At 46.8% G+C, this 17,970-nt stretch overlaps 3 protein-coding genes across 6 annotated transcripts in view; 2 read left to right on the top strand and 1 right to left on the bottom strand.

The window, feature by feature from the left end:
• Positions 1-4,826: 4,826 nt before the first annotated feature.
• Positions 4,827-8,288, bottom strand: ZCCHC18 (zinc finger CCHC-type containing 18). Of its 4 annotated transcripts, none has more exons than XM_032620803.1 (3): positions 8,247-8,288; positions 7,621-7,863; positions 5,201-7,446 (listed from the first exon to the last, which is right to left on the bottom strand). In XM_032620803.1, exon 3 carries the CDS (start codon positions 6,554-6,556, stop codon positions 5,348-5,350), a length of 1,209 nt encoding a protein of 402 aa, XP_032476694.1. In that variant the 5' UTR covers positions 6,557-7,446; positions 7,621-7,863; positions 8,247-8,288; the 3' UTR covers positions 5,201-5,347. The 4 variants fall into 4 exon arrangements, with proteins under 4 accessions (XP_032476697.1, XP_032476694.1, XP_032476695.1 ...); XM_032620804.1 differs by lacking the exon at positions 8,247-8,288 and having other exon boundaries at positions 5,201-7,222; positions 7,395-7,446; positions 7,621-7,973; XM_032620805.1 differs by lacking the exon at positions 8,247-8,288 and having other exon boundaries at positions 5,201-6,680; positions 7,395-7,446; positions 7,621-7,973.
• Positions 8,113-17,884, top strand: SLC25A53 (solute carrier family 25 member 53). Its single transcript, XM_032620807.1, has 2 exons — positions 8,113-8,248; positions 15,326-17,884. Exon 2 carries the CDS (start codon positions 15,357-15,359, stop codon positions 16,275-16,277), a length of 921 nt encoding a protein of 306 aa, XP_032476698.1. The 5' UTR covers positions 8,113-8,248; positions 15,326-15,356; the 3' UTR covers positions 16,278-17,884.
• The window catches only part of TMSB15B (thymosin beta 15B), a 30,220-nt gene continuing 20,405 nt past the window's right edge, over positions 8,156-17,970 (top strand). Inside the window, exon 1 of the mRNA XM_032620808.1 lies at positions 8,156-8,248. The gene's annotated coding sequence lies outside the window, so the exon portion shown is untranslated. The remainder of the gene's footprint in view (positions 8,249-17,970) is intronic.

Raw genomic sequence — 17,970 nt, 5'->3', positions numbered from 1 at the left:
GACTGTGAGTTCAATTTATTGATTTAACAATACGGTACATCCAGAAAAGGGAGGAGGAAATTTGCTGACCTATATGTGACGCCACTCCAGAAATCACTAAAATACCATTTGTGTGCGATGAAGCTACGGCAAAGATGGAAAAGCAGCTAAATTTGTAGGTTCATAAGATGACAGCCAAACTTTACAAAGCATAGTAAACAACATTTTTGTGAGGCTGAGAGCCAAAGAAATTTAAGGTCATGTTACCTGGGTCAGGAAAATGTTAGACCCTTCTTGGTATTATAAAGAAACAGTGCAGGGACTTCCCTGGTGACACAGTGGTTAGGAACCCACCTGCCAATGCAGGGTACACGGGCTCGAGACCTGGTCCGGGAAGATCCCACATGCTGCGGAGCAGCTAAGCTCCTGTGCCCCAACTACTGAGCCTGTGCTCTAGAGCCCGTGAGCCACAAATACTGAGCCCGTGTGCCACAACTACCGAAGCCCACGTGCCTAGAGCCCGTGCTCCACCACAAGAGAAGCCGCTGCAATGAGAAGACCGTGCACTGCAATGAAGAGTAGCCCCCACTTGTCGCAACTAGAGAAAGCCCACGTGCAGCAACGAAGATCCAATGCAGTGATAAATTAATTAATTAATTAATTATTTTTAAAAACAGTGCATATAATTATTTTAAGAAATATAAAATAAGGTGTCTTTAAACAGAAACACAAGTGAAACAAGGTTATATGTTGATTGGTTGATGAGAATGTGACCAGGGGCTTGCAGGAACCTTACCCTGTCTGTCTGCTAGGAGCAGTGACTCAGCATTTGCTAGTTCACTGCTCAAGGTAATTTTATTGAACATGACTACCATGTATAACAAGAATTGACGTGTATATGTGTATGTGTGTGTGTTGGAGTATTTTAATCCAAATTTCAGGCATCCTAACATTTCCTTTGTAAATATTTCAGTATGTATCTCCAGCACAGTGGTTCTCCAAGTGTGATGTGGTCTAGGGACCCTGAAGACACCTGACACCTGAGACGCATTCAAAGTTCTGGGAAATCCTCCTTTTTCCCACTACATATCTCCATAAGGTTGGATTTTCTTCATACACATCAACCAAAATAACCACAATCATATCACAATGATGAAGCAAATACGAGAGTCTAGCTGTCTTGTATTATGGCAGACATTACAGGGATTTTCAAAAATATAAAATATTTCTAAATTAGTTTTTGTTTTGGAAAATAGTTATTTTAATAAAATATGTTGCTTATGTTAACATGTGGGTTTATTATTATTTAATGAATTACTAAATGTTTTTAGATATTTTCAGTTTTGATTTTGAATATAGTAAATATTGGTAGATCTATAACCTATATAAGCAAAAGTCTTTAGGGTCTAAAAACATAGTAGTGATCTTTTTTTTTTTAGTAGGATCTTTTTTTACCATGTGCATGTAATTTTATTTTAAACTGTATTATAAAAAAGCTGTCAGAATTTTAAAAAGAAGCACTAGTGCACTTCCTTTGAGCACATGTTTGCAAAACTTGCCAAAAGGAAAAGGAATTTTTAAACTACTCCAGCTATGCATGAAAAGGAACTAGCACAGAATGATTCTAGTAATTAAAGTCACCAAGGCTACTTTTTGAAACTCTGGAAATCCCACAGTAGCTTTTTAAAAAAACCTTTTTGTTTTATTTGTTTTTTTAAAACATTTTAATGCTACATTTTATATACTTTTATTTATTATTATTATTTCCTGGCCGCGAGGCATGTGGGATCTTAGTTCCCTGACCAAGGATTGAACCCACGCCCCCTGCATTGGAAGCCTGGAGTCTTAACCACTGGACCACCAGCGAAGTTCCCCTTTTTGTTTTCAAATAATTATGGCCTCACAGGAAGTTGCAGAAGCAGTGCTGAGAGGCCCAAGTGCCTGTCACCAAGCTTCCCCCAATGACAGTATCTTATGTAATTACCATAAAATATCAAGTCCAGGAAATTGATATTGGTACAGTATTGTTAACTGGACTACAGACCATATTCAGTTGTCATCACTTTTTACACACATTCATTTTCATGAGTGCATGTAGCTCTATACAGTTTTACCCCATGTATAGATTTGTGTAACAACCACCACAGTCAAGATATAAAACTGTTCAGGGCTTCCCTGGTGGCGCAATGGTTGAGAGTCCGTCTGCAGATGCAGGGGGCACGGGTTCGTGTCCCGGTCCGGGAAGATCCCACATGCCGCGGAGCGGCTGGGCCCGGGAGCCACGGCCGCTGAGCCTGCGCGTCCGAAGCCTGTGCTCCACAATGGGAGAGGCCACAACAGTGAGAGGCCCGCGTACCTCAAAAAAAAAAAAAAAAAAAAAGATCTTGGGGGGAGCTGTGAGACAGGTGTCATGGAAACCAAGGAAAGATAGTATCTAGAAGGAGGGAGATAATGCAAAAGAAGGTCATTCAATGGCTAGTTTCTCCTGACAAAAGACTCATTTCATCTCTTAGCGTCTAATGAGACTGAAGGGAAAAAGGAAGGGAGAAAACCCATAATCTTAAATGAAGGCTATCAGACACAAAATTATTTAAAAGCTTTCTTTTGGCTATAACCCTCAGACTGATCTGAATGCCCAGGTCTCCCATCTCTTCCAAATAGGGAAAACACATACTTCCCAAATAAGGAAAAGCCAATGTCACACAAAGTGAAATAAAATATCGGGTATGCATCATTTTGGTGAAATAAAAATTTAGACAACTTCAAGTTTATAGAGAAGGACTGGGGGCGGGAAGAAAAAGGAATGAATTAGAGGATTTCAAAGCAGTGGTCTATACTGAACCCCCGAGCTAACTCCAGTGAAAAGGAAGGCCCTGGTAGGTGTAGCATTTATTTATTTTTCTTTTTACTCTACCTGGTCCCAGAAAGAAATTATGACAGCATAAACTTTATTTGGGTAAATCATTCAACAAGTGTTTATAGAGTAAAATTGAGAAAAGGTGAGCAGAAAGAGTAATATTTTAATCTAGGATAAATGAGTGGGCAGATTCCCTCCAAGGGTAGATTTGGAGAAGGATACAAAGGAGGCTACAAACCTGCAAGAGTCAGAGAATGTTGGGCGCCCCTGTGGCTTTGCGGGCCTGACTGGAGCTACCTCCTGCCCAGGGAGGTGGGAGGGGTCCCCTTTGGCTCCAGAGAGATGGAGGTGGCTGCCAGGGGCCCAGAAGTGCCCCAGAGGGATGCAAGGAGTGGGCCTCTTGAGCCTTTGCTCCTGGCCAGTTCTCAGCTAAAGGGTCCAAGGCAGAGGAACTCTCCCAGCCTCCTTCTGGCCATGAGGATTAAGGAGCTGAGGCTTAAGGCACACCTGGACTGCTGGGGGTGGGGGAGGGGTGGAGGCAGAGCACAGGAGACTGTGCTCCACCCCCTCCACCTAGAGAGACTGTGGCTGAGGTGGATTGTAAGGTCAGTTGTGGAGTCATGGACAGAGCAGGAGGAAGAACCAGGGAGGAGCTTAAGGGGGGCGATGCTGGAAGGAGAAGCGCTTCAAGGCAGGTTCTGAGTGTGGCAGCCCAGGGAAGCCTGCAGTGGGCTTCTTGCAGTGCCTGGCTCCTAGCCCTCCCTCAGTGCCTCAGCCTGGGGGACCCCCCTTTGTTTCTATTGAACAGGCTAGCGTAATTAGAGCCTCAACACCCCTCTCCTCTTGGGACCACACAGCCCAGGGTTCTGTGTGAAACTTCTGGGTCTGCAGTTCCTACCAGGCTTCCTGTCGATCTAGATGTGAGTCCCCTGCCCGACCATCATGCCCTGTCCCCCTCTCCCCGCCTCCCCTACCCACACAGCTTCCTGTTCCTCTCCTCCACACACCATCCCCCGCACAGCACACCCTGTCCTCTCACCCCTAGTCCTTTCCTAACAAACTCCCTCAGGTCTGCATTCATTTCACTCCACACCCTGACTTAAATGAAATCATCCCCCTACCAACCTTGTCCTGTTCACAAGGATAGGAACTGATGATATATCTACAAAGAACATGGGACCCTCAAGGACTGAGGTCATTTCAGTCATTTTTAAAAATCATCTCCAATCTGAAGCCATGAGATGGGGCAGGATCAGGTGTCCAGGAAGGTGTCTCCCCTATTAATGCCCTCAGTTCTGAAAGGCTATGTGGGCTTTCTGGCTTTCTAATTCCCCTGTTTTCACATGCCCTGGCATCCAGATTGCTTTTCATCTTTCCCTGGTGATTTCCATTTCTTAGGTCAGAGGGAGGTTAGCTGGGAGTCCTTGGGCTTCTGGTGTCCCCTAGCTTGTAGCTAGGGTAAGCTTGGGCCGTGCCAAGCCTCCTGGTACTGAACTCTCATAAGTATCTGCTTTCTATGTAATTGGAGAGGAGCCAGAGGGTAGTGTCAACCCAAAGGACAGTCTTGTTGTTGCCACCAGGTGGTGTCCAGAAGCAGTAGTAGCAGCAATCTAGGGAATCTGCACAGGGAAGGGAGAGCCACCCCTTTCCAAAGTGAACAGGAATGGAGCCCCTGAAATACCCATTTCTCATTTTTGCTCCCACCCTTGTCCTGTCATCAGATTTCTCAAGATGCATTAGCTAAGAAAGCATTGGGGCATTATTAACTAGTGGGTGCAAATTTGACTCTGTGATATAGGAGAAAGGTCAGTTGTGATAAGGTACTCTTTGGGAGATAGCTCCTTTCAGCTTCTCTTTTCCTCATCTTAAAATGAGGTTGATAAACCACCACTTCACAGTATGAGCTTCCCCCATTTATAGTTTCTATATGTAGTTTTCTTATTATTTTCCTTCTATGTTCCTAAAAGTAATATCACACACGGAGACAGTAAACTTGATGATTATATATATTAATTGACATAAAAATCCACAACATACATTGCTTGGTGAAAAAATACACAGAATAGAAAAGCACTTACATTTGATCACTTTTATCTATTATCTATCTTGGTACACAGGAATAGGGAAATATCGAGAAGGACATTTATCCAAGGACTGACAATGGTTATACAAGGATGGAGAGTTTCAGGTAATTTTTACTTTAGTTTTGTATTTTCATTCATTTTTTGAAGGTTTAACAATGACTTATACTCCTTTCACAAAAAGAATAAAGTCATCAAGGAAATAGACACACACACAGAATAGATCCTTAGGCAGATGGAGGGGGGAGCAGGGACAGAGGTCAGGCTGTCCTCTCCATTTTGCTGGTATTCACAACCTCTTCTTCCCCAATGAAAGTCACTTTGTGGATTAATTCATGCACCTAGAATCCTCCCCCACCCGCTCCCCTGTTTTCCCCATCACCAGTCTCTGAATACAGTTAAGGGTTCACTTAGGGCAGGGTCTAGCTCCTTATTGTGGCTCAGAGAGGTCACTGTGTTCACCAGGGACCTCTTTCGACTTCTTCTCCTCTGTATGTGTCAGATCCTGCAGGGTGATGATCACATTCTCAAACACCTGGGCCTTGTTGCTCTCATTGTCACAGGTTTCCTTTGAGTGGCCCTCCTCACCACAGTATGAACAGCGGACTGTATATTTTCTCTTCCTGCCTCTACGTATAACTCCAGGACTATCATTCTTATATGCAGAACCACCACTGGTAGAAGGAGATTGAGCCTGAGAACTGTTTAGGGAGTTGATGACCAGTATTTGAGCCTGAAGTCTGGCCCTGACTCTGAGGGGAGGGGCACCTATGGATGTAAGTGGAGGGTTCTGAGACTCCACCAGGATCACATACTCATCTGAGTCATTGAGGGTATCATCTACCTCTATCACGTCACAATCAGCAGTGCTGATGGCTATTGGCTGGGGGCCCTGAAATGCCACAGGGCTTGCTGCCCTCTCCATGATTAGCTCAGATCTTTTGGGCCGCTTCTGGTTCATAAAAGTGTCATCCCAATCCTCTTCCTCCCTTATCATCTTGATTAACTCCAGGAAATTGGGAAGCCACTCCAGATCATTTGCATACATCCTGAGAAGATGCTTCAGCCTGAAGCGCAGGTCCCCATTCAACTCAGCCCCTAAAAGGAGCTGATGCAGGCGAGTCTGATTTGTATCTTTCTCAGCTATGATCCCTGCCTGAATAGCATTCTGGAGCTGCATCTCTAAACGGATCACATAAAGGGAGGTTTTCTCCCCTTGTGCCTGCAAAGTGTTAAAAAATTTACCATGGGCAGTGACACTGTTTTCAGAATCCCCAAACACCAATTTCATGGTGCGCAAGAAATCTGCCACACTTAGGTTGGGGTTGGCCACCTGCAGCAAACGCATGACCTCCCGCGCGGGGCCCCTAAGGGTTTTCATCAAGCGCTTGAGTTTTTCCTCCTCAGACATATTCCAATCCGGCAGGGCCCCATTGACTTGGATCAGCCAGTTTTCAAAGGTTTCTTCCCCTTGGGCTGGCACCACCCTCCCCGAGAACAACTTCATGTTTCTTTCTGCCATATTGACCCTTAAAGGACCAAGACTCCTCCCTAGGGACTTCAATATGGAATGGGCCCAAGGTGGCAAGGGTGTGTTCTGCCGCCAGCCATTACCCACACGTGCAATGATGCTAGCCATGATGGACGATGATCGTCTATCTGAATATAACAAAATGCTCAGGCTTTTTAGAAAAGCCTAATCTGCAGGAGAAATCCCCAAAGCAAAGTTTCTGGGCTCTGCCTTCCTTCTATCTCAGTAGGAACTGTAAAGAAAAGGGGGTGGGAAAGGTCAGTAAGGTAGTAGACTGCAGGAAAGCAGTCTGTGGTCGCTTTCTTTACCTTCCTGAACGCCCTGAGGTACATTTTCCATTTGTCCACTGCCTGGAAAATATCCTGCAGGAAACTGGCAATTACAACCTTGTATCCCCGTGCTAGCAGGGTGCTTTTCAGAGCTACAACCATCCCCTCCTGCCAGGCCTCCAGGTGGGAGAGCAACTGTTGCTTAGAATTCTAGGTGAAATAGTCAGTGTGTGGAGCCGATATTGGGCTCTCAAAATAGAGTGCAATGGTCTAAGTCTCACAGATTTGTGGTAGCAAGTAAGATCTCCATTAAATTCATGGTCTCACGTCTCAACCACATCCCCTTCTCAAAGTTTGCCCTGTTATTTCTCAAGATTCTTTTATGAGCTCAGAAACAAGTGCGCGCCTTTATTTCACGTTCAGTCTCTGCAACAGGTGCCTCCGTGAGAAAGCTCGATTCCGAGGTAGGTCTACCTCTGTCCATATGAGGTTGCAGATCCCAGTCCTCAGGACCATCACGGAGGGCAGGGCAGGGAAGGGAAGAAGCAGTCTCACCCCTCATCCCGCTCCCTCGACCCCTCCTCCGCTGTAGCCAGACGGAAAATTCCCTCTCCCACCTTGTGAATACAAGCCAAAGCGACTTCCCCACACCCCACTCGGGGAAATCATTGGCCTACCATTTCCGCAATCAGCCGCACAGAATTCAAGTTCGGATTCGGCTTTGATGGCCTGCCACGGAGAAAGGGAATGGGAGTTGGACACGCACACCCACATATCCCTCACCAGGAAGGGACCAGGAGATGCAAAGAGGGTTCAAGGCAGACAGCTTGCGATTCCCCCCACCCTTCCCGCCCCATTACTACCCCCTGAAAACGCCCTCCCGCCAATCCTGGCAAATCCTACCCATTCGGCAGCATCCAGTGGAATCCACCTCCTTCCTCAGCGCAGCGGGGCCGCGGCAGTGCTCCTTCCCCTGCCTCGCAGTCCCCGATTCCGCAAACGGGGAGCCGCCCAGTCCTGATGGGGCTTTACCCTCCTCTCTCCGGGCCTGGCAATCGCGCCCTTTTCTTTACCTGTGTTGGGCTGGTGGACAGCCCATGCTCCGGCGTGGACAGTTGTGGATGCCGCCTGACGGTCACCGTGGCCCTGCAGGGGAAAAAGATGACGCCTCCTAAGCAGCTAAGCGACCCGGAGCCGCCAGACGGAGCCGCTTCGCCCAGCTAAGGGTAGCCGAGTCGAGGCAGCGCGGTTCCCAAGGCAGCAGCGGCCGCCCCCGCCCACCCGCTGAGCCCTCCCAGCAGCCGCCGCTTCTTTTAGCCTCTGCCCATTGAGACAAAAGAGCAAGATGAGTCGGGCGGCGCGGCCAATCAACGGGACGAGGGGGCGGCCTCCCCGCGCAGCCTCCTGCCCGAGGCCATTGCTAGCAAAAGGGGGGAGACGGCCGGCTGGGGCTGCGGCACACAGGCGCGGGAGCCGGTGCGGTGTCAAGTCCAGCTCGGACTCTCGGACTGGGCCGATTTGCATTTTACCCGTGAGTTTGCTGCTTCCCCCTCGCTTCCTTTCTCCTTCTCCCCTTACACCTCTGTGGTCCTCCGCGCTTTGAGACCGGATGCCTTCAACACGAGGTGGGACAGAAATCAAGTGAACAATAAGAGTTCCTCACCTTTGTATAGGGGGAAGGGATGAAAATCATTTACTGAGCGCTTTCTGCGTGCAAACGCGCTTGCACGGACATCTCATTTATTCGTCTCAGCAGCCTTGTGAAGGAGTAGCAGTATGCCCATTTAACAGAGAGGGGACTTAAGCATCCAGTCACTATGGTTAGGAAATGCAGAGCTACGAGCTCACACCCAAGTCGACTTGACTGATTTCAAAGGCTGCCCCTTGTAAACACTCCTCTCTACTTCAGATTGAGGGTTAGTTGAGAAAAGCCAAAGCCAAAGTGGAGATGGGAAGGCCCACTTGGAACTACTATATAGAACTGGTGAGCAAGGACTATCATCTCCATTTTGCAGATGAGGAAACAGTCATAGAAAGGTTAGGCGTCTTGCCCGACATCATACAGCAGATAAGTATCAGCATCCGGTTTTACACCCAAGTCTGTTCTCCATATGCCAACGATTTGCCCCGCTGAGCTGCCTGGGGGGCATTTTTTAAGCGGGTGGTCTTAAACCAGCTCAACAGCAGTCTTGGTGTGCTGGTAGTGCTGAGAGAGGGCTTGGGGAGGCAGTGGGAAGAGGGCAGTGGGGAAGAGGTAGGGAACTTTTATGGTACCTATTGTACAGAAGAGGAAACTGAGGCACTTTTCTTTCTCATTTTTACACTACAACAAGCTGCCTGCTTTTTCTTTAAGTAAAAAGTTATTTTTACATCTTATGACCCCCAAAGGAGATAAGACTCAGAGAGGTGAAATGACTTGCCTGAAATTACAAGGTGAAGCCAAAACTTGTATCCCATCTCCCTGACACCAGAATCCATGCTGTTAACCAAAGTATGGGTACAAGGCTGGCTGCCTCAGAATCATTTTGAAAAGCTTGTTAGAAATGTAGATTCCTAAGCTCTACCTCTGGGGGATTCGGATTTACTAGGACTAGGGCTGGGGAGGATGATTTATATTTTTAACCAGTGCTGTAGTTAATTCTGAGGTGTAGAGAGGTTTGTGAACAACTGCTGGAGACACCACGTTATGCTGGTGGTAATAAGTAAATGGGGCTGTGGCCAATGTATCTGTCTATACCATATCTGTCGTGAAATGTAACTCCAGAGCAGAGTTTCCTATCTAGGGTCCTTCCTGAAATTGTTTGCAAAGAGTAGAAGTTGGACTCTGTATATTCTTCTGAGTCTTAGCTTTGTAGATTTTCAAATGAGTCTGTGGCCCAGAAATGGTTAAGGACCACTCCCCTACAATCTTTCTTCCTAACATTTTCTCTCTCAACTTGTACTTGAGGAAGAAGTGTGAGAAATGAAACACAATTTGACCTAACCCCCGAACTACAGCTCTCTGCCGCTGATAATAGCTCTTTCATTTCTTGGCTTGAGGACACGTTGCTAGGTTGCCCTTCTGTGAGCTCTTGAGGGGACCTCTCCTTTGCTGGATTTGGCATCACTGGCCCCAGAGAAGGAGCAACTCCATGGAAACGGCATGCAGGGCTGTCCAGAGTGAATGGGCTGTGAAATCAGTGGCAGAGAAATCTGTACCATTTTCCATGATTTCTGGTTCTTGAAGAGCAGGTCTTACTTCCCTTAGGTAGATTGTGGTTAGGAGGCCCCTTTCAGGGCTTGTTCTTGACTCCTGATGCATTGAAGCAAGTGAACAATCTGATACCCTTCGACTGCTGTTGGGTTGTCTTCAACCTGCATACTTCACCTTCTCCTTTCTGCTTTCTTATTGACTACCTCAGTACCTAGAGTTCCTTGGAGTAAACAATGAACATTCGGAGATGAAGCACCTTCCATCTGAGCACTGTGGGCTTGTTCGTGGATGGAAGAGTGTGGGGAGTTGGAGGGTGGAGGGTGGAGGAAGTAAAGAGAAGACTCGCTTCACACAATCAGGGGTGATGCTAGCAGCAGCTCTAGGGTTTCCTTCAGACTCTTGCTTCTGCTCCCCAATATCATGACATCTGACCCTGGGTCTCTTGCAGATTCTTGTTCTGTGTTTAAATTGGCTTCATCGCCAAAGTAGGTGATCTGCAGTTGGACCTGGTGGGTGTGGGATCAAATAGGACAAAGAATAGATCTTATAGCTCCGACAAAAAATAGTGGAAGGAAACAGATTGTGTACAGGTGCCTGGATTGGGCCATTAGAACAAAGTGAGGGTCTCTTCCTGCAAGACTGGGAGGAGGATTTGCTAAGCTAGCTCCTATTAGATATAGGGCATCCCTGATCTCTGGCCTCGTGTGTGGGAGTGTGTTCCAATTCATGGCTCTAATGAGACCACATTTTCCAGTTTCAACAAAGAAACCTAAAAAGCCTGAAGGTTAGAGAGGTAAAGCTATTACTTGAAGCAACAATAGCTGCCCTTGGCTGCCTGGCTCCTCTGTGCCAGGAACTTTCCATCTGTTATCTTATTTAAGTTTCTCAGCAACGCTGTTGAGACAGGCATTGTTATCCCATTTTGCAAAGCCCATAAAGGACTCTTCTCTGTTGTCTTACAAACAAGAAATGAAAAAAAAATCTTCCTTCATTTTATTTTTTATCAATATTTTTTAATTGAAGTATAGTTGATTTACCATGTTGTGTTAATTTCTGCTGTACAGCAAAGTAATTCAGTTATACATATATATGCATTCTTTTTAATATATTCTTTTCCATGATGGTTTATCATAGGATATTGAATATAGTTCTCTGTGCTGTACAGTAGCACCTTGTTGTGTATCCATTCTATATATAAAAGCTCACATCTGCTCACCCCAACCTCCCACGCCATCCCTCTCCCAATCCCCACCCCCTTGACAACCACCAATCTGTTCTCTATGTCCGTGATTCTGTTTCAGTTTCACAGATAGGTTCATTTCAAACAAACAATTCAAAATGTACTCTGCAGATGACCCAGTGCATTAGACTGATTTCAGCCTTTACAACAATGTTGTTGTAATCTTACTTATATTACTGGGATCTCATTTTTTTTTTTTTTTTTTTTGCGGTACACGGGCCTCTCACCGTTGTGGCCTCTCCCGTTGCGGAGGCTCCGGACGCGCAGGCTCAGTGGCCATGGCTCACCGGCCCAGCCACTCCGCGGCATGTGGGATTTTCCCGGATTGGGGCACGAATCCTTGTCCCCTGCATTGGCAGGCGGACTCTCAACCACTGTGCCACCAGGGAAGCCCTGGGATCTCATTTTTTTAAAATCAAGCTACTAATATAATTTATGGACCAACTTGTATACCGGGTAATGCACTAAGCATTTTATATACTTCATAACATGAAACCTTCATGACAATCATTTTACAGATAAGGATACTGAGGCTCAGAGAGTGGAAGAGATTTGGCAAGGGTCATAAAGCTAGGAAGTGGCACAGTGAAATTCAAACCCAGGGCTGTCTGACTCCAGAGGCTGTATCTTTATGCTATAATGCACTGCAGTGGGGAAAACAAGGCCCTCATTTTACATCAGCTTGTCTCTGTCACCCACAGATCTCTCTTCTTCCCACAGCCTGTATTCAGAGCCAGGTACCACTCATGTTTTAGGCCTCTGTGCCTTAGGCCTCTTCCTCAGCCTAGAACTCCTGCTGTCACTCCTCCACCTAACGAGTGCCTGCTCACTGGTTAAGGATCAAGTCAGCTGCCCCTCCTCAGAGAAATTTTTGGCTGCTCCCTATCCTAGGTGAAATAAATTGCTCTTATGTTTTGCTCTGACCTTGATTAGTGTACGCTTTATTTTACCTCCCAGTATAGTTTAGCTCATGGTTGACCTGTCTCCCCCACTAGATTCCCAAGCCCTCGAGGGCAGGTACCAAGTCCTGTTCACCTCTGGCTCCACAGTGACTTACCTATAGTGATTTCGTAGATGATCAATATGTGTTTGAGCTGGCCAAAGGAATGGCTGAAGGATGCCGGAATGAACAGAGAAATGTAGGGCTGGATATTGGCGCAGTCATGCAAGCTGTGCATCTGGGCTAGACTGGCCAGGGGAGTCTAGAATCCCCTTGGCTCACTTTACTAGGCTGTAAACATAGGAGACACATTATGGGGTCCAGGGGGTAACTGTTGCAGGCTGACTCCAGACTCATTCTGTGGCCTCTATTTAGAAATTCTTGTTTAAAGGGCCAGGCTGTCCTGGATTGTTTATATAACACCTTTGCATTCACAGAAGAAAGGTCTTCCTTGCCTCTCATGTGAACACAAGATACCACTTCATCTTGTTCTGAGTATCCTGCAGGAGTGTCTGCAGCATCCTCACAGACGATGCGGTCGGGAAGCATCTTTTGTAAAAAAATATTGTTTACTGAGGCCACCATGCCATGGATGGTCAACCACTTTATCTCATTTTATTTTGTTGATCTTTGCAACAACCTTTTGAGGGAGGTCTATTGTCCTTAGTTTGTAGCTGAAGAAACTGAGACTGAGGAAGTGTCTTGCCTAAGGTCACACAACTAAGCAAGTGGTGGCGGAAGAATTCAGGCTCAGGTCTGTCTGCCCCCAAAGGCTGGCATTTTAATGGAAAAACACATGGGAGTAAAGTAGACTCCCCCTCCCCCATAAAACAGGAAGAATTAGATTTATAAAATGATGACAGATATTTAAGGTAAATTGTTTCTAAATTATTGTTCAGCTTTAATCCCTGAAAATGACTGGCAAAAATGGCAGAAGGAACCAGTGATGGAAAAAGCACAATTCCTCTATCAAATACTGGCCTGAATTCCCCCACATCAGCCGCCTGCCACATGCACAGTGTGAGGATGCCTAGAGAGCATTCCTCCCTGTCTGCTGATTTTACAACTGAGATGCATTACACTCCAAGATGTCAATATATTTCTAAAGGTCACACAAGAAGTTGATAAGAGAACTGGCACTGAGAATTCTGGTCTGCCAAATTCTAGCCCAGTTTTCTTTCTGCTAAGTCAGCTCTCCCTATACAGTCAATCAACACATGTTTACAGGTTACTCAGGAAAATGTGGGGAGGAAGTGGAACATTACTGCACTCTGAGATAGAAGAGGGGACAAACGTTTCCCTCACCACCTGACCTTACGTAGGTGCAGGTAAAACTTGGGGAAGAAATCCTTGGTAGGAATGCTGGGTAATATCAGGCGCCCCTGTGGCTTTGCGGGCCTGACTGGAGCTACCTCCTGCCCAGGCAGGCGGGAGGGGTCCCCTTTGGCTCCAGAGAGATGGAGGTGGCTGCCAGGGGCCCAGAAGTGCCCCAGAGGGATGCAAGGAGTGGGCCTCTTGAGCCTTTGCTCCTGGCCAGTTCTCAGCTAAAGGGTCCAAGGCAGAGGAACTCTCCCAGCCTCCTTCTGGCCATGAGGATTAAGGAGCTGAGGCTTAAGGCACACCTGGACTGCTGGGGGTGGGGGAGGGGTGGAGGCAGAGCACAGGAGACTGTGCTCCACCCCCTCCACCTAGAGAGACTGTGGCTGAGGTGGATTGTAAGGTCAGTTGTGGAGTCATGGACAGAGCAGGAGGAAGAACCAGGGAGGAGCTTAAGGGGGGCGATGCTGGAAGGAGAAGCGCTTCAAGGCAGGTTCTGAGTGTGGCAGTCCAGGGAAGCCTGCAGTGGGCTTCTTGCAGTGCCTGGCTCCTAGCCCTCCCTCAGTGCCTCAGCCTGGGGGACCCCCCCTTTGTTTCTATTGAACAGGCTAGCGTAATTAGAGCCTCAACACCCCTCTCCTCTTGGGACCACACAGCCCAGGGTTCTGTGTGAAACTTCTGGGTCTGCAGTTCCTACCAGGCTTCCTGTCGATCTAGATGTGAGTCCCCTGCCCGACCATCATGCCCTGTCCCCCTCTCCCCGCCTCCCCTACCCACACAGCTTCCTGTTCCTCTCCTCCACACACCATCCCCCGTACATCACACCCTGTCCTCTCACCCCTAGTTCCTTCCTGACAAACTCCCTCAGGTTCTCAGATCTGCACCGAACATTCATTTCTTCTTGATCCCAAATTTCCTTCATGGACCCTGGCTCCCCAGTTACCTTTCATACAGCTCCATCTGCTCCCAGACCATTCTAGGGTAGGAGCAGTATTTTGGAATCCTTGAATGGCCTCTTCCATCTAGTATAGTGGTTCTGAACCAGGGGCAATTTTACCTCCTCCCTACCCACTGGGGACATACGGCAATGTTTTTAGATATTTTTGTCTGTCAGAGCTGGGCAGGTCACAACTTGTGCTACTGGCATCCAGTGAGTAGAGACCAGGATGCTGATAAACATTGCACGATGCACAGGGCAGGCACCTACGACAAAGAATTATCTCGCCCCAAATGTCAGTAGCACGTACGCTGAGAACCCCTGCACTGTTATATAGCTACAGGTCTACAAGGTTAAGCTTGGAAACTGTCAGGTACGGAGCCTTTTCATGCTAAACTTCCAGGAACAGCTAATCTTTCTGTTCTTCAACTGGGAGAGGGGGCGGGGTGTTGCCATGAAACAGCTACCACATTGTCAGGAATCTGCAGAGAGAGAGGCAAGGAGATTCCCCGCTCCCTAAATTTACTACCAACTTTTAGAGAAAGTACTGGACTACAACTTTTGAATGCCTTTCTGTCTCTACAAGATAGTGCCACTTTTTGGAAAGAGAATAGCAACTTATTATTTTAACAGTTTATCAAATGCAAGATTTCATGTGGTGAATGCAGTAAGGTTTCAGAGCCCTCCTTTCCCAATTTTATTTTCTTCAACCTTCAACCTTCTTTGAATATGAGAGTATTTGCTGGATCAGAAAAACACTGTAGAGGTGTCTCTGTTCAGCAAAACTCACTGCCTTTGTTTTAATTTAAAGTGGATGAATTCTTTCTTAAGAGTGCCCTTGTTTCTCAGAAACTGGCCCCCCAAGTTGCTTGTTCCCTTAGAGCTGAGTTTCTTGGAACTCTGTTTCTAACTAAGCAATGAAAATGCTCACTAACAGATTTCATTGGTCAGTCTAACCTCTTTTTTTTCCACTCTTGCCAGTCTCTTCCCTCTGCACCCAGTTATCTTCAGCATGGGGGAACAGAACCACTCTCCTGGGAAGGAGCTTCAGCACTGGACACGAACAGAGTCTCCGGGAAAGAGAAGCTGGCACTCCCAGGCCTACGCCCTTGGGGCCGTTTCCAACTTTATGTCTACTTTTCTGACCTTTCCTATCTATAAGGTTGTGTTCCGGCAACAGATCCATGCTGTGGCGGTGTCAGAGGCTGTGCGGCAGCTTTGGCATGAAGGCCCTCAATATTTCTACCGGGGAATCTACCCGCCTCTTCTCTCCAAGACGTTGCAAGGGACTCTGCTGTTTGGGACTTATGATAGCCTGCTGTATTGTCTCTCCCCTGTTGGGCCACACTCCCTGGGACACCGCTGGGCTGCAGGGCTCATGTCTGGTGTAGTGGAGGCTGTGGCACTCAGCCCCTTTGAAAGGGTGCAAAATGTGCTCCAGGATGGTCGCAAGCAAGCTCGCTTTCCCAGCACCTTCAGCATTCTCAAGGAATTCCACTCTTATGGGCTTTGGGGGCGGCTGTCGCTGGGTTACTATCGCGGTTTCTGGCCTGTCCTTCTCAGGAACAGCCTGGGGAGTGCTCTGTATTTCTCCTTCAAGGATCCCATTCAGGATAGCTTGGCAGAGCAAGGCCTGCCCCATTGGGTTCCTGCCTTGGTGTCTGGGAGTGTCAATGGAACAATCACCTGCCTAGTTCTGTATCCTCTGATTGTGCTAGTTGCCAATATGCAGTCCCATATTGGCTGGCAGAGCATGCCAAGCCTGTGGGCCTCTGCCCAGGACGTGTGGGACACTCGGGGCCGAAAGGTGTTCCTGATCTACCGTGGAGGTTCCCTGGTCATCCTAAGGTCCAGCGTGACATGGGGCATCACTACTGCTATCCATGACTTCCTCCAGAGGAGGTATCGTTCCAGGAAAGAGCTGAAAGACTGACTAGCTGCAGGCAGTGTGGCCATGGCAACTTGTTATTCTAAGCTTTCCTGGGTTGGTTTAAATAGCTTACTTCTTTAGCTTGGTCACCTAATACAACTATTCTTTAGCATCTTTCAACTGTCATCGCACTCGAGAAGTTCCCAACTACCAGCCTATTGGGCAAAGACAAAGCCAACAGTGTTCCTTGGTTAGCAAAAGAAATTCACCCCGGTCTATCCACAGCTTCAACAGGCTCAGACCCAGGAAGCCTTTAAGTAACTGGTAACCCACATGAAATGTCATTCCTTTAAGGAATTCACTGACTCTAAAAGATATGAATAAGAGGAAACTCTAAAAGGTGACCTTAATTAGGCACTGTGAGTTCTGGGACCCCTCCAGTTGTCCTCTGGACCAAACTGAGTGGAGGACCAGGAATTCCAATTTCAGAGAACAAAGCTTGACTCTTAGGATGGGGATTCCATAGACTTTCTCAGATGGCTACATTTTCATGACATTGTTCACTACTCCTGCCACCACCACTCTCACTTCTCAAGGCTATGGGTACTAGTTTCAGGGTAGCAGTTATGGCTGGAAATCCTGAGTTACACTTGCCTCAACTGATCATGTGCCACAAGAACTGATGGGAGTGGGGAGAAGTGTGGTCCTTGGATGGATGGGAAGAATAGACTTTGAGGGAATAGGTTTAGTTGCATGCAGAATAGAAAATTCTACTATAGGTTGATTGGTGTTAAATGCTGGGACATTTTTGATAGCAAGGCAATAACATTGCCTAGAAACCACTTGAGGTTCCCTAAGAAATCTGGAACTGGAATGACTATATCTCTTCATAAATAATTGCATATTTTATTGCTGTGGATAAATATAGTTACTGTGACATAAGTTAAAGATCTGAAATTATAGCCTGTCATTCAGAGCCATTCAAAATATGGTCCTCATAAAACTTGTAGCATTTTATCACACCATTCCCACTTACATAGATCCTATATCCTAGCCAAACTGGACTATTGTTCCCTCCCCAAACATGCCACTAGCTTTCCCATGGCCATGCTTTGGCCCACACTATTTTCTCCACCTGCAATACCCAGTCTCCACATGCCAGTCTGCCAAAATCCTTCCGCTTTCTCAAAGCCCAGCTCAGATGCCACCTTCTCTAAGGAGCCTTTTCTGATTATCCCTAACTGAATGTGATTGCCCCTAACTGAATGTGACATTAGTCTCGTGTGATGCCCCTCTCCAATATTCATATGTGGCACTGATTCCATTATGTCACTGATTTCATGTGGCCTGTGTTCTTGATGTTCTTCAATACCTCCTACTAGACTGTAAAACTCCTTGAAAGCAGGGATTCTTGTACACATTTTTAAATCTCCCATTGTGCTTAGGTGCTCAATAATGTTGGCTGAATTATTGAATTGATTATCAAGCTGTGATATGGTCTTTATCCTCAGGGTGCTGTCCCTTGTACATGAAGATAATGTTATTGATTCACTGTCATTAAGACCTGCCTTTGGGGTGTGGTTTTTGCTTTATTAGTGGATTTAGTTTTGAGCTAATGATAATGATGCTGCTGCTGCTGCTAATAGTAACAACAGTAATTAAAGATGACTTTCAACTGGGACATTTGATGAGTTTGTGTTATTGGTGACATGTTTGTTGTTGACAGCACTGTAGGATCTGAAATTTCACAGAGACA

The sequence above is a fragment of the Phocoena sinus genome, chromosome X, assembly GCF_008692025.1.
Source record: "Phocoena sinus isolate mPhoSin1 chromosome X, mPhoSin1.pri, whole genome shotgun sequence".
NCBI classification, from domain to species: domain Eukaryota; kingdom Metazoa; phylum Chordata; class Mammalia; order Artiodactyla; family Phocoenidae; genus Phocoena; species Phocoena sinus.
The sequence above is the reverse complement of the archived record's forward strand: the minus strand, read 5'-3'. Positions and strand labels throughout refer to the sequence as shown.